We start from the raw sequence: 16,369 nt of genomic DNA, 5'->3' as shown, positions 1-16,369 counted from the left end.
AAAATCAAGTCAATTTTTATACAAAATTAATTTCTTTAATTAATAATCAAGTCATATCAATATTAAATATGTACGTTAACAATTAAAACGAAAATAACAGATAACAAAAACTTTTTTTCCGTAAAATTATTTAAGATTTTAAGGTTTAAAATGAAATTAAACTTATGATTCCTTTTTAAATAAATATCTAAGTAAGAGAGTTTGTTTGTTACTATTTGTACCACTAATAGAACTGTTGATAAGGAGCAATTTCAACATGAAGCAAATAATTAATGATTATGTATTTTACCAAACAAAATAATTCACAACATTTCATAAAAATTTTTTTTAAAGGTGTTTAATTTTTATGACAAAATTTAAAAATTTTTTGTTTCTTTAGTTTTTTATAGCTTATTTATAATTTTCCAATAAACATGTCTCTCTTCAAAAACTTAACAATAAAAATTCTCCTTTTTCAATCAAATAATTTAAAATTATTTGTTTTAAATATATATTTTACATTAAAGATTTTACTGATTTTAATTAATGCATAAATGTTGATACTTCGAATCTGATAATGTACATATGTATTATATAATTTTTAATTTTTCTGAGACTATTTTAAATTAAACTTTTAAAATAGAAAAGTAGAATAATATTGTTCTTTTTGAAATATATTGATAATTTAAGTTATTTTAAAATAAAACCTAATTTCAATAAGTATTAAAAGTTAATATATATATGAATAATTATTATATGTTAAAAAGTAAAAATAAACATTTTTAATTTAAATTTAATTATACAATATTAGTTTAAGATCAACTTACAAAATTTTTACTTTTTCACCCTTTACTCAATAACCCTACCATCGATTGGCATTGTATGCAAAACTTCATCGAGTAATTGTAACGCCCTGTGTAAATGTACCTCAATCCAACATGGTGTTTCTTTAATTGAAATTCTTGGATAATCAGGTCCCCATCCTTTTACAAAACTCAAACGTAAGATACACAACCGTCTTAAATCATCAACTCCTATTCCAGCTGCTGCAGATAAACCTTTTAAAAATTTTTAAATTATGTATTTAAATAATTTGAAGTAAGAAAACGTCTACATACCTCTTGGAGGTGCAGGAATTTGAGAATTTGGAAGTCCGGCAACTGCTGCTGCTTGTGCAGCTGCTGCAGCCCTAGCATTGGCTGCCAATGATTGCATTTGTCTATGGCACTGTCTTAAATCAAAAACCTAAAATTATAGCATGATTTGAAATTGTTTTTATGGTATTTCCGACTTAAGAATGTATTAGTTCAATATTATGCTAACTTTAATACAAGCTGCTGGATATATTTTATGTACTGCATCTCCTGGTGTTCGACCAGCCTCTCGGTCTAGATAATAACTTTGAACAAAAACAGAATTGTCACTAATGCATCTCAACCAGACATCGCCTTCTCCTCTTAGATCAAGTTGAACACCTTTGCCTATATGTAACCTGAAACAACATTGTGTTAATTTAATTTTTTTAATTTGACAAAAATTTCATAAAGGTTCTTTACCGAGCCCTTTCACTCTGTTCGGTACGATGTACATTACTTAAAGCCCCTAAACAAAATCTGTTACCTCCTGAGGGATCTACGTAACCATCAACAATAACATGTGGCTTAGCTGATGGAACCTTAAATGTCTCACCAACCTGTGTGTCAAGTTCAAAATATGCTATTGAACACCAATACTCTGGCGCAGGTTGCCTTGATAATAAACGAGGTTGCCCAGGTATTTCCCCTGGAACTGGATTAGCCCCTATAAGTAAAAGAAAGTTTGTTTACAAGGCAAAAATGTTGTCTAGGTTTATACAGTAATTTGCATGCTGCGATCTAGGATCGGGTGGTGGTATCGATTGAGTGTATGTGAGAGTATTGGATCCTGTCCATGTGCCTTGAACAACTCCTCCAGCTACAACGTTACCACTACCATTTGAAGGTTGTGTATAAGTCTGAACTTGTGTTGCCTGGTTATTAGAAGCCATTGTTACATAGCCGTTCTGCTGCATATGTGGCGACATTGGAGATGTAACTACGTTCAGAGGTCCAGTCAATTGAGAATCAGGCGGCAGTTGATCTGTTGTTTGAGTACTATAATATCCTCCAGAATCATTATTTTGAGTTCCTTGTTGCGATTGTTGTGCAGAACCTGATTGCGGTTGATTATTTGATTGTACAGAATTTTGAAGCGGACCACTTGGAGAGCTTATGTTTGAGGATGAACCACCGACAGAACCTGGAGGTTGTGGACCCGATTGAGTTTGTAACATTGCGGGATTAAGAGTTCCTGGTGGTGGTAATGGCATTCCATGAGGTACAGCTATCAAATATTATAAAAAAAAATCAAAATGATATGATGATGTGCAAATAACATGATTAATAAAATAATTCAAGCTTATTTTTTTTTGTGTTTGAAAAAATAAATATGTAATCTTATATTTAAAAACTTAATTATTCAACAAACGAAGGACCACAAAAAAAAGCACAAAAAAAAACGAAAAAAAAAAAAACAAAAAAAAAAATAAAGGTAAAAAAGACCCTTACGATGTTGCGAAGGTAGAGTTTGTGGTAGTCTTGGGGAAGCCCCAATCCAAGAACCCCTCGGAGGAGTTTCTGACGGCTCAATTTTAGGAACTACAGGTCTTCCTTGATAAAGAGATCCTATTTGACTAGGATCGCCTTCGAAAAGTTATAAAATATTCATAAAAAATAAAAAAAATAAAATAATATAAAAAAAACTAAATCGATTAAGTAAATCAAAATCGAAACATCATCAAATAAAAATTTTTTCGAAAAAAAAGTAAGAAATCAGTATTCATTTTTCCAACCTGGTCCTGAAGGATATCCATAACCTTGAGTTCCTATAGATGAAGGATGATGTTGAATAGTACCCATGTCTCCTCCATCAATATCCATACCACCCGATACAACTGGACCAGCAGTATATTCATCTTTAACAATTCGACTTGGTCCTGATTGCAAACTTAGTCCAGATAAGTCTATACCTGGTGAAACGACTCTTTCATAATGATATGGGTTTACACAAACTGAGTCGCATTTTAAATCAAAAGCAAATTGGCAATATTTAACATGTTTCAATTCATTTTTATGTAAATCTGGCCAACGCCATATTCTGGCGTAAATGACATGAGGGAAACCTTTACGACCAGCAACCTGGAATTTAAATATGTAATATTGAAAGAAATTTAAAACCAAATTCATTAATATTTACTTGCAAACGACCATCTAGGGTTCTTTGAATTGTTACACACTTGCTAGGATGTGCACCATTTGTTGTAATGGCTGTTATTAATGAATCTAGTTCATCCCTTTTTTCTTTTAATTTTTTCACTAAAGACTCAATAGCACGTTTAGCGAAACCTTCACTTTCACCACCTTGTCGATGGCACATTAATGAATGCACTATAGAAAGACAAGCATCAGCCGAGGTGGGGGCTGCCGTGCCTACTGGGGGAGGCGGCGGCATTGAATTCATCTCACGAACTATTAATGCTAAATAAAAACTATTAAGAAATGTTAAAAATTATAATTTTATATAAAACTTGCTTTCTTGTGGTGGTACATTCGTTGCATAAATATGGCCACTCGCTAAACTGACCATCCCTGTGTAATCCTGGGAAACTCCCAGGCTTGAAGTTCTTGCATCCACTTTTCAATGATTTTTTCGCTTCCTTTTTGAAAACAAGCACTGTTAACTGTTAGTACGAAAAAAAAGAATTTTTATCGCAATTTTATATAAGGAAAATTATTGCTTTTGATTTACTATAAATACCAAAAATTGAATCACTTTGATCTTTTAGAGAAGGGGTTGAGGGACTGTAAGACGCAAAATCAAGTTTTTCTTTTTCTTTATTCTTTCTTTGTAGAACTTTTTGATTCGCGAAAAATTATATTACCTAATAAATGTATTGTTAAAAAAGTCTAACAATTTATTGTATGTATTTTAAAATATAATTTACAGATTTATTTAATTTTTCATTATTGATGAATTTAAGATAAATTTTGGACTTTTTTTATAACACCAAACACTGCACGAGAAACACCAACTAGCGGGTTTTTAACTAAATTTCATGTGAAATATGTCAAAATGAAAACCTTAAGTAGAGTTTACATTATTAACAGTACAATTTTATTTTTATGTTAAAAAATCAAAATTGTACGTACCATTTTATCTGGTGACATTTTTCTAAATATACATATACATATCACGGCTAACAGAATTGCAGCTCTGGACACTGATTGAAGCAATAAAATAATGCCTATTTTACTTAATATGTAAATTCTGTTTGGCATCAGGCCTTGGGAAATTATGTATTCTATTCTCATCATGGCGACAATTAATTTTTGTTGTAGTTTGGAAAACTGGTGAGCTGACTTTTGTTATGGTTGACCTTCACTTCCCACAAACAATTCAGCCCATTAAAATTAAACGATTGAATCATAATATTACGGGAAGTGACCGTCAACCATATGGTTAGTCATCAGTTTTTATCTACGACTTAATCTTAAATTTTGTAGTATATGTAAATAGTACCTCATTTAGTACTAAACCTAAATGGAAGTGCTACGCGGTATGCCGTGATTAAAATCATCGCATTGCAAAAAGTTGAATTCACTGCAAATGTTGCTTATTTTAGGAGCGTATATTTAAATTTACATTTTGAGCATATTTTTTTCAAAACCACTATATAAAAAATTTGATTTTTGAGAATTAGTGGAATATATTTTTGGATATATGTAATAGTCTCAATTATTGTATCAAATCTCAACCATTCGGACTTCTGGAGTGGTAACCCAGTTTCAGATTACAAAATGATTTCATCTTTTCAGAGCGCGATCTGAAAATTTTGATATAATCAAATTCAATCTTTAAGTTAAATTAAAGAAACGTTCTTTTGTTCAATGCCTATTTGGACTTGAAATTTCCATATTACTGTCAGCTGTCAAAAAATTCCCAAAACAAGTATAGACGTATTCAGATTTTTTTGGAAATATAGTATGTAATTACAATATCATTTAAAAATAAGAATACATTATTTAAACAATTTTTGTGTATTTTATCATTTTTTACTTTTTTTCCAATAAACGTCAAAAATTTACTTTTAACACTCTATATACAACCTAAAAGCAAAAAAAAATTTAGTGAATATCGTCGTGAATTTTTCATACTAGAAAGGTAAACATTGATTTAACTTGGTGAAGCCGAAGCTATTAAGTAATTAAAGAAGTATTAATTTTAATCACAAAACATTATGAGATATACTACTTCGACCTTAAGTCATGGGTCGAGAAGTGCATCACCTCTTCCAGCGCCAGCAAATTACCAAAGCAATAATTGCTTATCAGCGACATCGAAAAGTTTAAAATTTTTAAGAAGATTATTTAAATTTGACCAAATGGATTTTGAATTCGCTTTATGGCAAATGATATATTTATTCATATCACCGCAAAAAGTATACAGAAATTTCAATTACAGAAAACGTGAGTATTAGTCACAGAAAAAAAATTACCCTAAGTATACAACAATCATCTTTTTAGAAACAAAAGCCCAATTTGCAAGAGATGATCCTGCTTTCTTAGTTCTTCTTGTGGTTTGTCTTTTCGGTAAGATTAATAAAAAAAAGAATAAATAACAATCAATGGCCAATTAGTACCTTAAACATTGCTACTCTTTATATTGTTTTAGTAACTTCTCTAGGATTCGGTTGGGTTTTAGATCTCACTTTTTGGCAGAGCGTATCTTTCATATTTTACGTTATATTCGTCGATTGCATTTTCGCTGGTATTATTGTAGCCACTTTCTTCTGGATAGTTACGAACCGATACTTGCGTGCGAGTCAAATCGAAGCTGATATTGAATGGGGGTAAATTGAAAAAGGTTAATGTAATATTGTCTTTTCAGTAAATAAAAGAAAATTGTTTCAGATATGCTTTCGACGTACATCTTAATGCTTTCTTTCCGCCTTTGATGTTATTACACTTTGTTCAATTACTTTTTTACAATTGGGCTATTAGTCTGGATTTTTTCATATCAAGGCTTTTTGGAAACACTTTTTGGCTGCTGGCCTTAGGATATTATATTTATATAACATTTTTAGGATATAATTGTAAGAGTTTGGCAAAATCTTTATGAAATTTATTTATGAAGCAATTTTATTTGTATTATTATAGGTATACCACATCTTAAAAACACCAGACTTATACTTATTCCTCTGCCAATACTATTTTTATTTTATTTGATATCAATAATAATTGGGTGGAATGTTACTGTTTCTTTTATAATGTTTTATAAGTATCGTGTGTACTAAAATAATTTATATGTAATTTTTTATGTACATTATATCTAATATATTTAAGGCTTTATTGAAATTTTTATTTTTCTTTAGAATATATAATTATCTAACTCATTTTTCTATGTAAATAAAACATTGCGAAATGCGACCACGAAATAAAAAAAAAATAATTTAATATAAAAATTACAAAATATTGTGTAAATTTGCGCATTCTGTTAGAAATATTAGTGGAAAGAAAGATTTAAAAATTTGAAATTTTTTTAATATTTCGTATGGATATTTTGACCATCGTATAGACCAATAGGTACCTTAGAAAAATTAAAACAAAACAGAGAGGAATACATGTGATACAAATTTATTTAGAAATTTTAAGCCAAATTTGCCGGTTTTATTAATGTCCTTTTCCTTTTTGTTAATTTTCTTGATAAATCTTGTTGATGTAGTTGAGAATAAACTTCAGCATAAATTTCTTTTTGTTCCTCCTCTGGAATAGTTTTGCGATATTCCTTCATTAAATCATATTTTTCCCAAGGTGTTTCTGCTTTTTTTGCTTTAATTATGTGTTTCTCTATCAAGTAGTCATTAATATTTGAAATTCCTTTTAAATTTTGCCTTTCCCAACGTTCTAGCCACGGCTTTGGCTTTAACTTTACTTTTATGTCATTAATTGGAATTTTTGAGCCCTCGGGCAATATTTCCGCTTCCATATTTATGTCAAAAGTACTAAATTCGGGGAGTGCGTCTCGCAAATAAAACAGTTTATCATCCAGTCTTTTTTCAAGTCGTAGAACTTCAATTTTTTGTAGAGTTGGATCATACATGTCGTACTGAATTTCTATTCCTTGATGGTCTATTACATTTCTCAATATAAAGCGAGATCTTAAACCACACCGATCTCGATCGATACATATTCCTTAAAGTAAAATTTAATTAAAATGCAGCAACAAAAAAATTTTTAATCGTACCAACAAATCGTGTTGTTTTTCCAGATGAAAGTGGATCTGCACTTGTAGCAGCTAATATAGAACCAACATAAAACTCTGGAATATCAATATTAGCACGTCTATTCAACATATCAATTCGTTCTAATTTTTCGCGTATTCCATTTCTCCATTTAATGTTCGGATCTGGTAGAAACTCTGGATAAATAAACCTAAACTCAGGCGGCACAATAGGTTTTCTCGTTTCAACTTTGTTTAAAATTTTTGAATTTTGTGGGGTTACTTTGGTTGAATAAAATATGGCTTCTAAGGTTATAAAAGCAAATAAAAATTAACAAATATAAAATTTTATTTGTTGATTTAGCTACCTAAATTAAATATTCGCCTTTTATTCAATAAATTATTAGGTATTTTTATTAAAAAATTCATTTTCCCTTATTCAGAAATAAGAACAATAGAACAGAGCAATAGAACAGAAACAGATGTTTTATTGATTGATAAATTTATTAAGTAAATAAAAAAAAGTAACCATAAAAAAATTCATAATAACAAAGTTTATGCATAGAAGAAAAATACGTCGATGTCATTTTTGATTGAAAAGTCGAATGTCAATGCTACGTAATAGACGGATTCTAAACATAGACTGGCTTTTGTTAGTACTAAACACAAACACAGATTAGCAAATTAAAAAACGGGTTTGTGAAAGGATTTATTAAATATTTGAACGGGAAGAATATCTTTTGTCGATAAAGTATTCAAGGAGAGTCTGAGAACACAGCTGCTTTATTAATTTTGGATGATAAATATTTAGAATAAAGTGGACAGGAAGTATTAACTTAGAAAAGTGAAACCTTTCTGCAGCCATTAAAAAATATATTTAAAAGTTTTCAAGTGGAAGAATCTTATATAAATAGTTGACATACGTTTCATTCCTCTTGCTTAGAAAACAATTTTGTGTTTGTATCCAAAACGAAGTTAAAAGTATTATATAAATCAATATTCAAAAGCCTTGGTGCAAACATAGCTTTTTATAGATCCGATGTTATTGCAAAAAAATTGTCTGAAGTATGTACTAAATAAGTACTTTGCATGTAATCAAATATCCAACCTTTATCACATTTTGGCACTTGGCAGCCATTGCTCAAAACCTCAATTGGAAGAGTTTTATTTGATCGAAGGCCTGATTGAAACATTAATGCAGATTTATTTAATATTTTATCAAAATTTATTAATTTTTAACTACATATTAGAGCTACTTTGATTTGAACAACTAAATACAAAAATACTCTACCCAAAAATTTATTAATTTCGTCAAAATAAAATTATGGCCTTGTGTCAAACATCTGTGGTAAGTTCAATTGTTTCAATAACAGTGCACGTACCCATATTGTATATGGAATTTCATTTTAAATCGAAGTAAAATACAATTTTTGCTTTAATGAATATGTATTATTCGAGAAAAAATTTAAATTTATATAATCTATGCTGAAAAGCCTTATTCTGTATATATATGTACATACATATGTATGTCAACTTATTTCCAATTTGTTTAACATAGTTTTTCGCATATATTAAATAATGATTTTCATATATATTTTAGCTAAAATTGTACCATTCGGTAATTGAAGATGTCATTTCGAGTGTAAGAGATGCGTTTTTGGATGAAGGTGTCGACGAACAAGTCCTACAGGAGATGAAACAAATATGGACAAATAAAATTTTGGCAAGTAGGGCAGTAGAAATTACTCCAGATCCTCCAGAGCCAACACCTCCTCCAATAATTGCCAATAACCCAAAGGTATGGATTTGTTTTAAGCAACCTATTAAAATAGAGTTAATCTTACTATTAAGAATTAATACCTTAATATAAAATTCATTAGCATTGAGTATGCATTAAATTTATGTATATTGTATAATCAATTTCACTATAATTACATTGTGCAATCTGATCAACATTGATTAACAACTTTATAAACATAATAACCGTATACATCTCCCAAAATGAAAAATATATGTATTTCCAATTACAATAACATATTGTATCGATTTGTTTAAAAATGCTACATGTTGTACATGTAACCGAAAAACACAAAAATTAATGTGGTCTTCAAATACAGCCAAAGGTAAACATTTGTTTAAGTAGCACCTGACTTTTTTTCAAATATATCAGACATTTAAGTAATAGAAGAATGTGTAAATTCATGTTCTAGTATGGTGAATAAATTATATAAAAATATTTTACTGAAGTGTCTGATTATAACTGCTCATTCTTCGTACTTTCTTTCTAATATATATTAAAAATTTTTTGTAGAGTGCAACAAATAAAACCAAAGCTAAGGCTGCCGCAAATAAAAACGCTATTGCAGCTGCAGGGAACAACGAAAACAATAAGGATAATACAGGTGGAACTCCTGTAGCACAAGCATTAAATGGCAATTCTAAAGCTACAGTTAACACTCAACCAAAGCCTCAAAACGTCCAAGGTCCAACTGCAAACACAAATCTACAGCAACAAAACATGCAACAACAGCAACAATCTCAGCAACAATTACAAGTACAACAGCAACAAGTACCCGCACAGCAAACACCGTCATCTGCAATACCTGCAGTAGCAGCCCTGGATCCTAATAAAATAATGCCCGTTAATGTAAGAAAAAAAAAATCATACCGCTTCTAAAAGTTTCAGAACTTCACAGTTGGTTTTAGAATATAATTGTGTCAGAAAAAGTTATTAATTAAAAATTTTTTACCAAAAACGATTTACCTGCATATATCGCAATTTGTAGGTAACATGATATTTATAATTAGTTTATTATATTCTTCTATTATTAATTATATCACTGGTAACTATCATATTTTATTTACATATTCAAGTATACATACATACTAAATTTTTCTCTCGTTATATTTTTATTTCCCTTAAATCTTAATATCCACAGTCGCATTGATTTCCTAAGAATTTTTTTTGATTTTTAAATATGCATACACTATTTTTACACTTTATCGAAGAATTAAAGAATGCAGATATAAGAGACTTCAAATAAACTTTTTAAAATACATTATCTGACTTGTGCTTTAGACTTGAATTGAAAATTTTAGTATGTATATATACTAAACACACATATGTATACGAGTATGTTTTTTGGAAGCAATTTTTATTTACAAACTTTTGCAAACTGAGAATGAACTAATCGTCATGTAAACTGATTATAACAATAACTAACATAGTTAAAAAATTTGTTAAAATAATTCTAGATAACCTTACCAGCTCAACCAGGTACTGTCAATTCAGAATCTCGAGTTTTAACAATTCATGTACCAGCATCGGCATTGCAAGAAAATCAATTAACCCAGATATTAACCGCAAACTTAATTTCATCAATTATGTCCCTCCCGACAGCATTAGCATCCAACGTGCTGCAACAACATGTTAATGCAGCTTTGCAGAACTCAGCTATTCATAGTAAGTTTAAAAATTAACTCATTCTGTTTCTCGCATTTTTAATCATCGGATGGTAAGAAAGTGATTGAATACCAATAAAATAAGTAGTTTTATATTTAAATTAAATATAAAAAATTCAGTCACATTTTAATGATATTATTATTTTTACGATATACTATGGGTATAATCGGAAAGTAGTCGATGCGTAATCACGTAAAAATCGTGTACGAAAACGCATCAATACAGTAATACTTTAAATATTTGGTGTCCAAAAATGTCAGAAATACACATCGTATACGCACCTTATTAAATCAACTGTGCATCAATTTTTTTGTGAGTTTGTATTGATGCAAAGTTTTTAAATGGAAGCTGAGAAGTAAATAATTTATTTTAACTGAATAACTAATAAAGTTAATTATTTCTTTATGCACGGTATTAATATTTTTAAATGTTCAATTATATTAAAATCTCCAAAAACTTTATTGAAATTAAAAAATTTTTTTAACAGATTTTCTTTTACATTTTCAAAATAAATGTGAAAAAACATATGATTTAGAAAGTGTCCCAAAAAGTCAAAATAATATTGCATCAGCAAGGTAAACGCATCAGCAACTTTTGTTGCATTGACGCTGCATTGATAAACATTTTTGATTACTTTTCGATAATATCCTATATATGTACATATGTATGTATATATGTAAGTTTGAAAAAATTGAGAAAATGTAATTGAACAAATTAGTAATGCTATTAGATGTTATTTATTAGATGAAGCGATATTTTTTAATTCAAATATTGATTTGAAAGCATCTAGATTAGTGAGATACAGAATGAGGTTAGAAAAATTTTTTTGCATTATTAAATTTAAAATTTTTAGAAAATTTTAACGTCGCAAAACAACAGTTGGATGGGGCAGTCGACACTTCGGACGAAGATGGCAGTGAGGAAAGTGATGAAAATTTAGATAATGAAGAAGATGAAGATCCTGATCGTGATGATGATGAAGATAATGATGGCGAAGGTGGCGCTGAAGAAGAACCTTTAAATAGCGAAGATGATGTAACTGATGAAGATGCAAGTGATTTATTTGACACTGATAATGTGGTTGTCTGTCAATATGATAAGGTTTTTTAGTTGATTGAACTCACATTTTTGAACATTTAAGACTTTTTAATTTATAGATTACACGATCAAGAAATAAATGGAAATTTTACTTAAAAGATGGAATCATGAACATAGGGGGTAAGGATTATGTTTTTCAAAAATCAAATGGCGACGCAGAGTGGTAGGCAGTATTCAAATATACATTAAATAATTTATAATTAGTTGTTAGATAATTAAAAAAAATGAGAGAAAATGAAAAACATGAGATGGAAGTGTTATGTCCTTTTTGTAAATGTATATCTGTTAATCAAGAGACTAATATAAATCAAAAATTTATAGTGCTCAAAATATAGTTTATGCAAATAACATATTTCGCAAAGATTAAATTTAAATCTAAATAATATGTATGTAATAAAAAGCTAATTCAAGTATTTAATTCAAAAACTTGTTTTCTGGAAAAGACATGAAAAATAGATCAAAATTTTAAATATGTAATTTTTTTTGAAGATATACATGCAAAGCAACGAAATTTGTTATTTTAATTATACTTAGTTTTTAATATTATAAAAAACGTATTGACTTTTTTTTTTTAGTTTGGTTTACTTTAGCTTATTTTGTTTGTTCAGTTACATATAGAATTATTTGAGTAATAAAAGTTAAGCGAATTTAAGATTGTTTTTTTAATCTCTCGAAGCTGTTACATTTTCAAAAAATGTTTTTTTTTTAAAAGTCGATAGTAAACGTAAATAAAATTATTTTTTGGTAAATCATTTTATTAATTTAATATTACAGAATTATATTGTAAAAAGAAAATATTAAGTATGTATGTATAATATTTAAATTTTCAAAGATGAATCAACGATATAATTTCAAGTAAAATACACATTGGATTTACATATTTGTGCTGGTAGAACTCTTTTAACAAAATAAATTTGCTTTAAGAAATTTTCCTCCTTCATTTATTTTTAAAGAAATAGTTTATTTATTGTGTCATTATAAATGAAATATTAGATATAATATGTGTTCTGTCAGTCTTGAAAAAAAAATTGAACTACAAAGATAGTTCTTCAGTTGAAGAGTTAGCATTAGGATTATCCTCCGATAAGCGAAGCTCAGTTAATATAACAACCTGTAAATTGCATTCTTTAAAGTATGTTTTTTTTTTAAGTTTGAAATATTTACTAACCTCATACGGACTGCAATCAGATAATCGCAAAAAGCTGCAAAGCCAGCCATAAAATCCTTTTTCGATATCCAAAATCTCATTTACCCAGCTACTGAATTGAAGACTTAGCTGAATGAAACTTGCATAAATACCTAATCCAAGTGTACAAAATGTTATAACAACAGGATATGCCAGAATTAATATTGGTGAAAAAAATATTTTATGGAAATATGTCTTATCTTCATTGAAATAGTTAAACATGTTATACCATGTCAACGTTCCAATATAAAAAGAATAAATACTTGTTATTAAAAAAACAAATGGAAAACAGATTAATGACAAAATGAATATGTGAAACCCTGTAGATATATTACAAATGCAACATAGATTTCCTTTTTTTGTTTCTATTTCCAAAGCTGTTGCATTAATTTTTTCTAATTCTTCGCGACTAATATTTACTTGAAGATCCATTGACTGTCCTTTCTTTTTGCCTCTTTTGATTGTTCCTAGAATTGATAAAAACATTTAAAATAATGTAAAGTGTGTATGTATGTACATGTTTTTTCTAAAAATGTACCCGTCATAGTAAGGTAACTACTATCAATGGATCTTCGTGTACTATATTTATCCAAACTTTGCTGTGATGGATTATCACGTTTTAATATATTGGTATCGCCTGATTCCAAATCTTCACAGTTTTGTGTTGGCAAATTTGTATTTAAAGAAGTAGTTTTAGATGGGCTTTTACTTTCAATGTCCATTCGTATATTGACACGTTTCTTGGTGGATGACGATCGACTTTCTGGTGCTATCAAAGAAGAAGTTAAGCAATCATGAGATTTACTTAGTTTGGCACTGAGACTATTTTCAGAAGCACCATAATTGCTCGGTATCATGTTAATATTTTCGCGAGTATTATTACTAGACACAGATTGATTTTTTGACGCTTGAAATATATTGTCATTACTCATACTATTGGTGCTTGCATTGGCATTTTTTGTCTTTAAATCATTTACCGATGTAACTTTATCTGTTGCTGAATTGCTGGGAAGTTTAGATGGTAAGTTTTCTGTAGCTTCCTTTGGCAATTGGGGCAGTGGCTGCTTGTTTTTGATAAGAAGAGACGTTTTCAATAAATCTTCCTCAAGACCATCAGGTGGAGAAGTTTTTTGTCTTGGCTAAAAATTTTACGCGTTTGATTAAAAATCATATGTACATACTCTTATAAAAGGCACATAAAAGATATAAATTTTTGATTTCCTTATTGTTTTTAATGAAAGTTACATAATTTTTCAATACTTTTATGACTATATTCAGATACTTACTTGTGAAGTAACAATATGATCAACATAATTTTGGCCGTTCGTTGGTTTTTTTGAGCTTTGTCTTTTTCGTGGGGGTATAAAAACTGGTTTACTGTCTTTACCTACCATTTTTTTAAATTTTGCATCGATTTACAATATGAAAACCTTTTATAAAAAGTATCACTTTATTGATTAACGTTTTATCACAATTTAAACTATATCTTAATAAAAAAATCTTTAAATTAAACAGTAAAAGAATCCTTTTTCCATGACGAAACTAAACAAAGAACTAAAAATACACCGTTATTGATTTTTCCTTTTGGTAACGCGTACCTTTCATTATTTTCTCCATGTATGATTATATTGAAGGTTATTTTCAAGAGTGGTACTGCAAAATAGCACATATAATATTTTAAAATGTACACCACACCTTACGTATGAGTCGCCAGTCGTCAATTTAAGATTAATAACATTTTTATGGAATCTAATTGCCTTACGGACAATAATTTTTTTATTATTTGCTACAGCGAGTAACGAAGAGGCAAAAAATGTTTGCGCTCAAATATCTTTGAAATGTTGGCGCAAAATTTAGTTTCATGCAGATATGTGGTATTATTTGAGAGTATACGTAGTATTATAAATAACGTACACATATTTGCTTAAAATCACACCCATCAAAATGCACCATTAATGTTAGTTTGATTTACTCAGAAATATAATTTTAATTGGAAGATAAAGTAGATTGTAAATAAGGTGGCAATCAAGGTAAATGTAAATTAAAATACAATGTAAATTAATTAAAATTTACGTTGCTTTATGTAAAATACATAAGATCTATTAACTAGTAGCGAAATTACCATCCCTAGAAGATTATTGGGGCCAACAACCTGAAACAGTTTTAGAATGAATGGTCTGGCGTCATTCAAATGTTTACAAATAAAGAAATATCAGTTTAAAAATAACTGTTTGTTTAAATTATCAATGTGAAACGTCAAAAATGCCTGTACTATGTACTAATCTGAAAGCAAATTGAAATTTAAAAGGTTCAATTTACAAAATGAAAAGTATTATCAAAACACAATGGATACTCAAAAAATATCAAAATTGCAAGGAGAACAACTTGCATTATTGAAAGCGGAGAAAAAACTGACAGAAATGATTAATAAAATAAATGAACATATAAATATTCTGAAGGTATCTTTCTTTTATTTAAAAAAAATAACATTTAATGTAATTTTTTTTATTTAGGTTGAAGAACTTCAATTGAAAGCAAATCTTTTTTCAAGTCAAAATAAACCCGAGAAAGATCCACCTGAAAATAAGTTTAAAATGATTGAAATACCGGAATTCATAAATTCTCAAGTAATAGACTTGAATGTGAATAGGTCTTTGTTTCCTAACTTTGATGAAGAATATGAATCAGATTAAATATTAAACTCATATTACAATTTCACTAATACATATGTTTTTTTTATTTCTGCTAATAAATGGAATTGTAACATACAGCTCCCAATCAAAAAAATTATGTGCAAGTTGAGGAAATTCTTATAGAAAAAGATAGAGCACAAACTTTTGTATTATTGTTAACAAGTTAATACTTACAAAACTTTAACATAGTTCAATCTAAGCAACCAGAAAAACTTCCTGAGTACCATAATGTGGCTGATAAATTTGGTTGTTACTATACTATATTGGCTATGTTCATATAAATGAATATGTATACCAAAGTCTTGAAGACTGGATGTAAATATTCGAAATTCAACATTTAATAAAACTGCAAGCACAAAATTAGATGAATTAGAAAAGTTGATAGAATTAGGCAAAAATAAAATACAAGTAATTTAAAAATTTTTAACGACATTGATCTCATACTCGTGATATTATTGATTCTATTAAAATTAAATGCGATAATTTTTTGAGAAGTGGTCATCAATCGTTTCTTTCAACAACACTTTCCTTCCACGGTTGACATGGTCACTGCCCATAAAATTATTATTGATCTCATTAACAATGTCTATGGGAAGTGTTCGTCAACCATTTAAAAAGCTATTTATATTTATTTATATGAAAAAGATTGAAAAA

At 28.7% G+C, this 16,369-nt stretch overlaps 5 protein-coding genes and 1 long non-coding RNA gene across 11 annotated transcripts; 2 read left to right on the top strand and 4 right to left on the bottom strand.

Annotated features, from left to right (window-relative positions):
- Positions 1 to 509: 509 nt before the first annotated feature.
- Positions 510 to 4,093, bottom strand: LOC129616134 (mothers against decapentaplegic homolog 4). Of its 5 annotated transcripts, XM_055531608.1 has the most exons (11): positions 4,001 to 4,093; positions 3,805 to 3,937; positions 3,588 to 3,736; positions 3,253 to 3,533; positions 2,849 to 3,194; positions 2,565 to 2,699; positions 1,834 to 2,340; positions 1,536 to 1,779; positions 1,303 to 1,471; positions 1,098 to 1,224; positions 511 to 1,037 (listed from the first exon to the last, which is right to left on the bottom strand). In XM_055531608.1, exons 3-11 carry the CDS (start codon positions 3,640 to 3,642, stop codon positions 829 to 831), a joined length of 2,073 nt encoding a protein of 690 aa, XP_055387583.1. In that variant the 5' UTR covers positions 3,643 to 3,736; positions 3,805 to 3,937; positions 4,001 to 4,093; the 3' UTR covers positions 511 to 828. The 5 variants fall into 5 exon arrangements, with proteins under 5 accessions (XP_055387586.1, XP_055387583.1, XP_055387582.1 ...); XM_055531607.1 differs by having other exon boundaries at positions 3,814 to 4,086; XM_055531609.1 differs by having other exon boundaries at positions 3,829 to 4,086.
- An 893-nt stretch (positions 4,094 to 4,986) lies between these two features.
- LOC129616138 (protein unc-50 homolog) lies at positions 4,987 to 6,490 on the top strand. 2 transcript variants are annotated; one of them, XM_055531615.1, is made up of 6 exons: positions 4,987 to 5,037; positions 5,170 to 5,522; positions 5,580 to 5,645; positions 5,728 to 5,905; positions 5,967 to 6,148; positions 6,213 to 6,490. In XM_055531615.1, exons 2-6 carry the CDS (start codon positions 5,294 to 5,296, stop codon positions 6,347 to 6,349), a joined length of 792 nt encoding a protein of 263 aa, XP_055387590.1. In that variant the 5' UTR covers positions 4,987 to 5,037; positions 5,170 to 5,293; the 3' UTR covers positions 6,350 to 6,490. The 2 variants fall into 2 exon arrangements, with proteins under 2 accessions (XP_055387590.1, XP_055387589.1); XM_055531614.1 differs by lacking the exon at positions 4,987 to 5,037 and having other exon boundaries at positions 5,047 to 5,522.
- Positions 6,491 to 6,549: 59 nt separating this feature from the next.
- LOC129616136 (39S ribosomal protein L19, mitochondrial) lies at positions 6,550 to 7,790 on the bottom strand. The gene is made up of 3 exons (XM_055531613.1): positions 7,644 to 7,790; positions 7,300 to 7,581; positions 6,550 to 7,247 (listed from the first exon to the last, which is right to left on the bottom strand). The coding sequence occupies exons 1-3, from the start codon at positions 7,702 to 7,704 to the stop codon at positions 6,703 to 6,705; spliced, it is 888 nt and encodes a 295-aa protein (XP_055387588.1). The 5' UTR covers positions 7,705 to 7,790; the 3' UTR covers positions 6,550 to 6,702.
- Positions 7,791 to 8,405: 615 nt separating this feature from the next.
- Positions 8,406 to 12,488, top strand: LOC129616135 (transcription initiation factor IIA subunit 1). The gene is made up of 6 exons (XM_055531612.1): positions 8,406 to 8,623; positions 8,876 to 9,073; positions 9,587 to 9,922; positions 10,531 to 10,738; positions 11,592 to 11,839; positions 11,896 to 12,488. The coding sequence occupies exons 1-6, from the start codon at positions 8,600 to 8,602 to the stop codon at positions 12,001 to 12,003; spliced, it is 1,122 nt and encodes a 373-aa protein (XP_055387587.1). The 5' UTR covers positions 8,406 to 8,599; the 3' UTR covers positions 12,004 to 12,488.
- Positions 12,489 to 12,578: 90 nt separating this feature from the next.
- LOC129616215 (uncharacterized) lies at positions 12,579 to 14,634 on the bottom strand. Its single transcript, XM_055531727.1, has 4 exons — positions 14,309 to 14,634; positions 13,561 to 14,161; positions 13,005 to 13,489; positions 12,579 to 12,947 (listed from the first exon to the last, which is right to left on the bottom strand). Exons 1-4 carry the CDS (start codon positions 14,414 to 14,416, stop codon positions 12,870 to 12,872), a joined length of 1,272 nt encoding a protein of 423 aa, XP_055387702.1. The 5' UTR covers positions 14,417 to 14,634; the 3' UTR covers positions 12,579 to 12,869.
- Positions 14,635 to 15,735: 1,101 nt separating this feature from the next.
- On the bottom strand, positions 15,736 to 16,255 carry LOC129616234 (uncharacterized). The gene is made up of 2 exons (XR_008697524.1): positions 16,160 to 16,255; positions 15,736 to 16,061 (listed from the first exon to the last, which is right to left on the bottom strand). It is a non-coding gene; the product is annotated as an uncharacterized LOC129616234 (long non-coding RNA).
- Positions 16,256 to 16,369: the final 114 nt, after the last annotated feature.

Source organism: Condylostylus longicornis, unplaced genomic scaffold (assembly GCF_029603195.1).
Source record: "Condylostylus longicornis isolate FDR11 unplaced genomic scaffold, ASM2960319v2 ptg000163l, whole genome shotgun sequence".
NCBI lineage: Eukaryota > Metazoa > Arthropoda > Insecta > Diptera > Dolichopodidae > Condylostylus > Condylostylus longicornis.
Note: the sequence above shows the minus strand (reverse complement) of the source record. Positions and strands in the feature narration are given on the sequence as shown.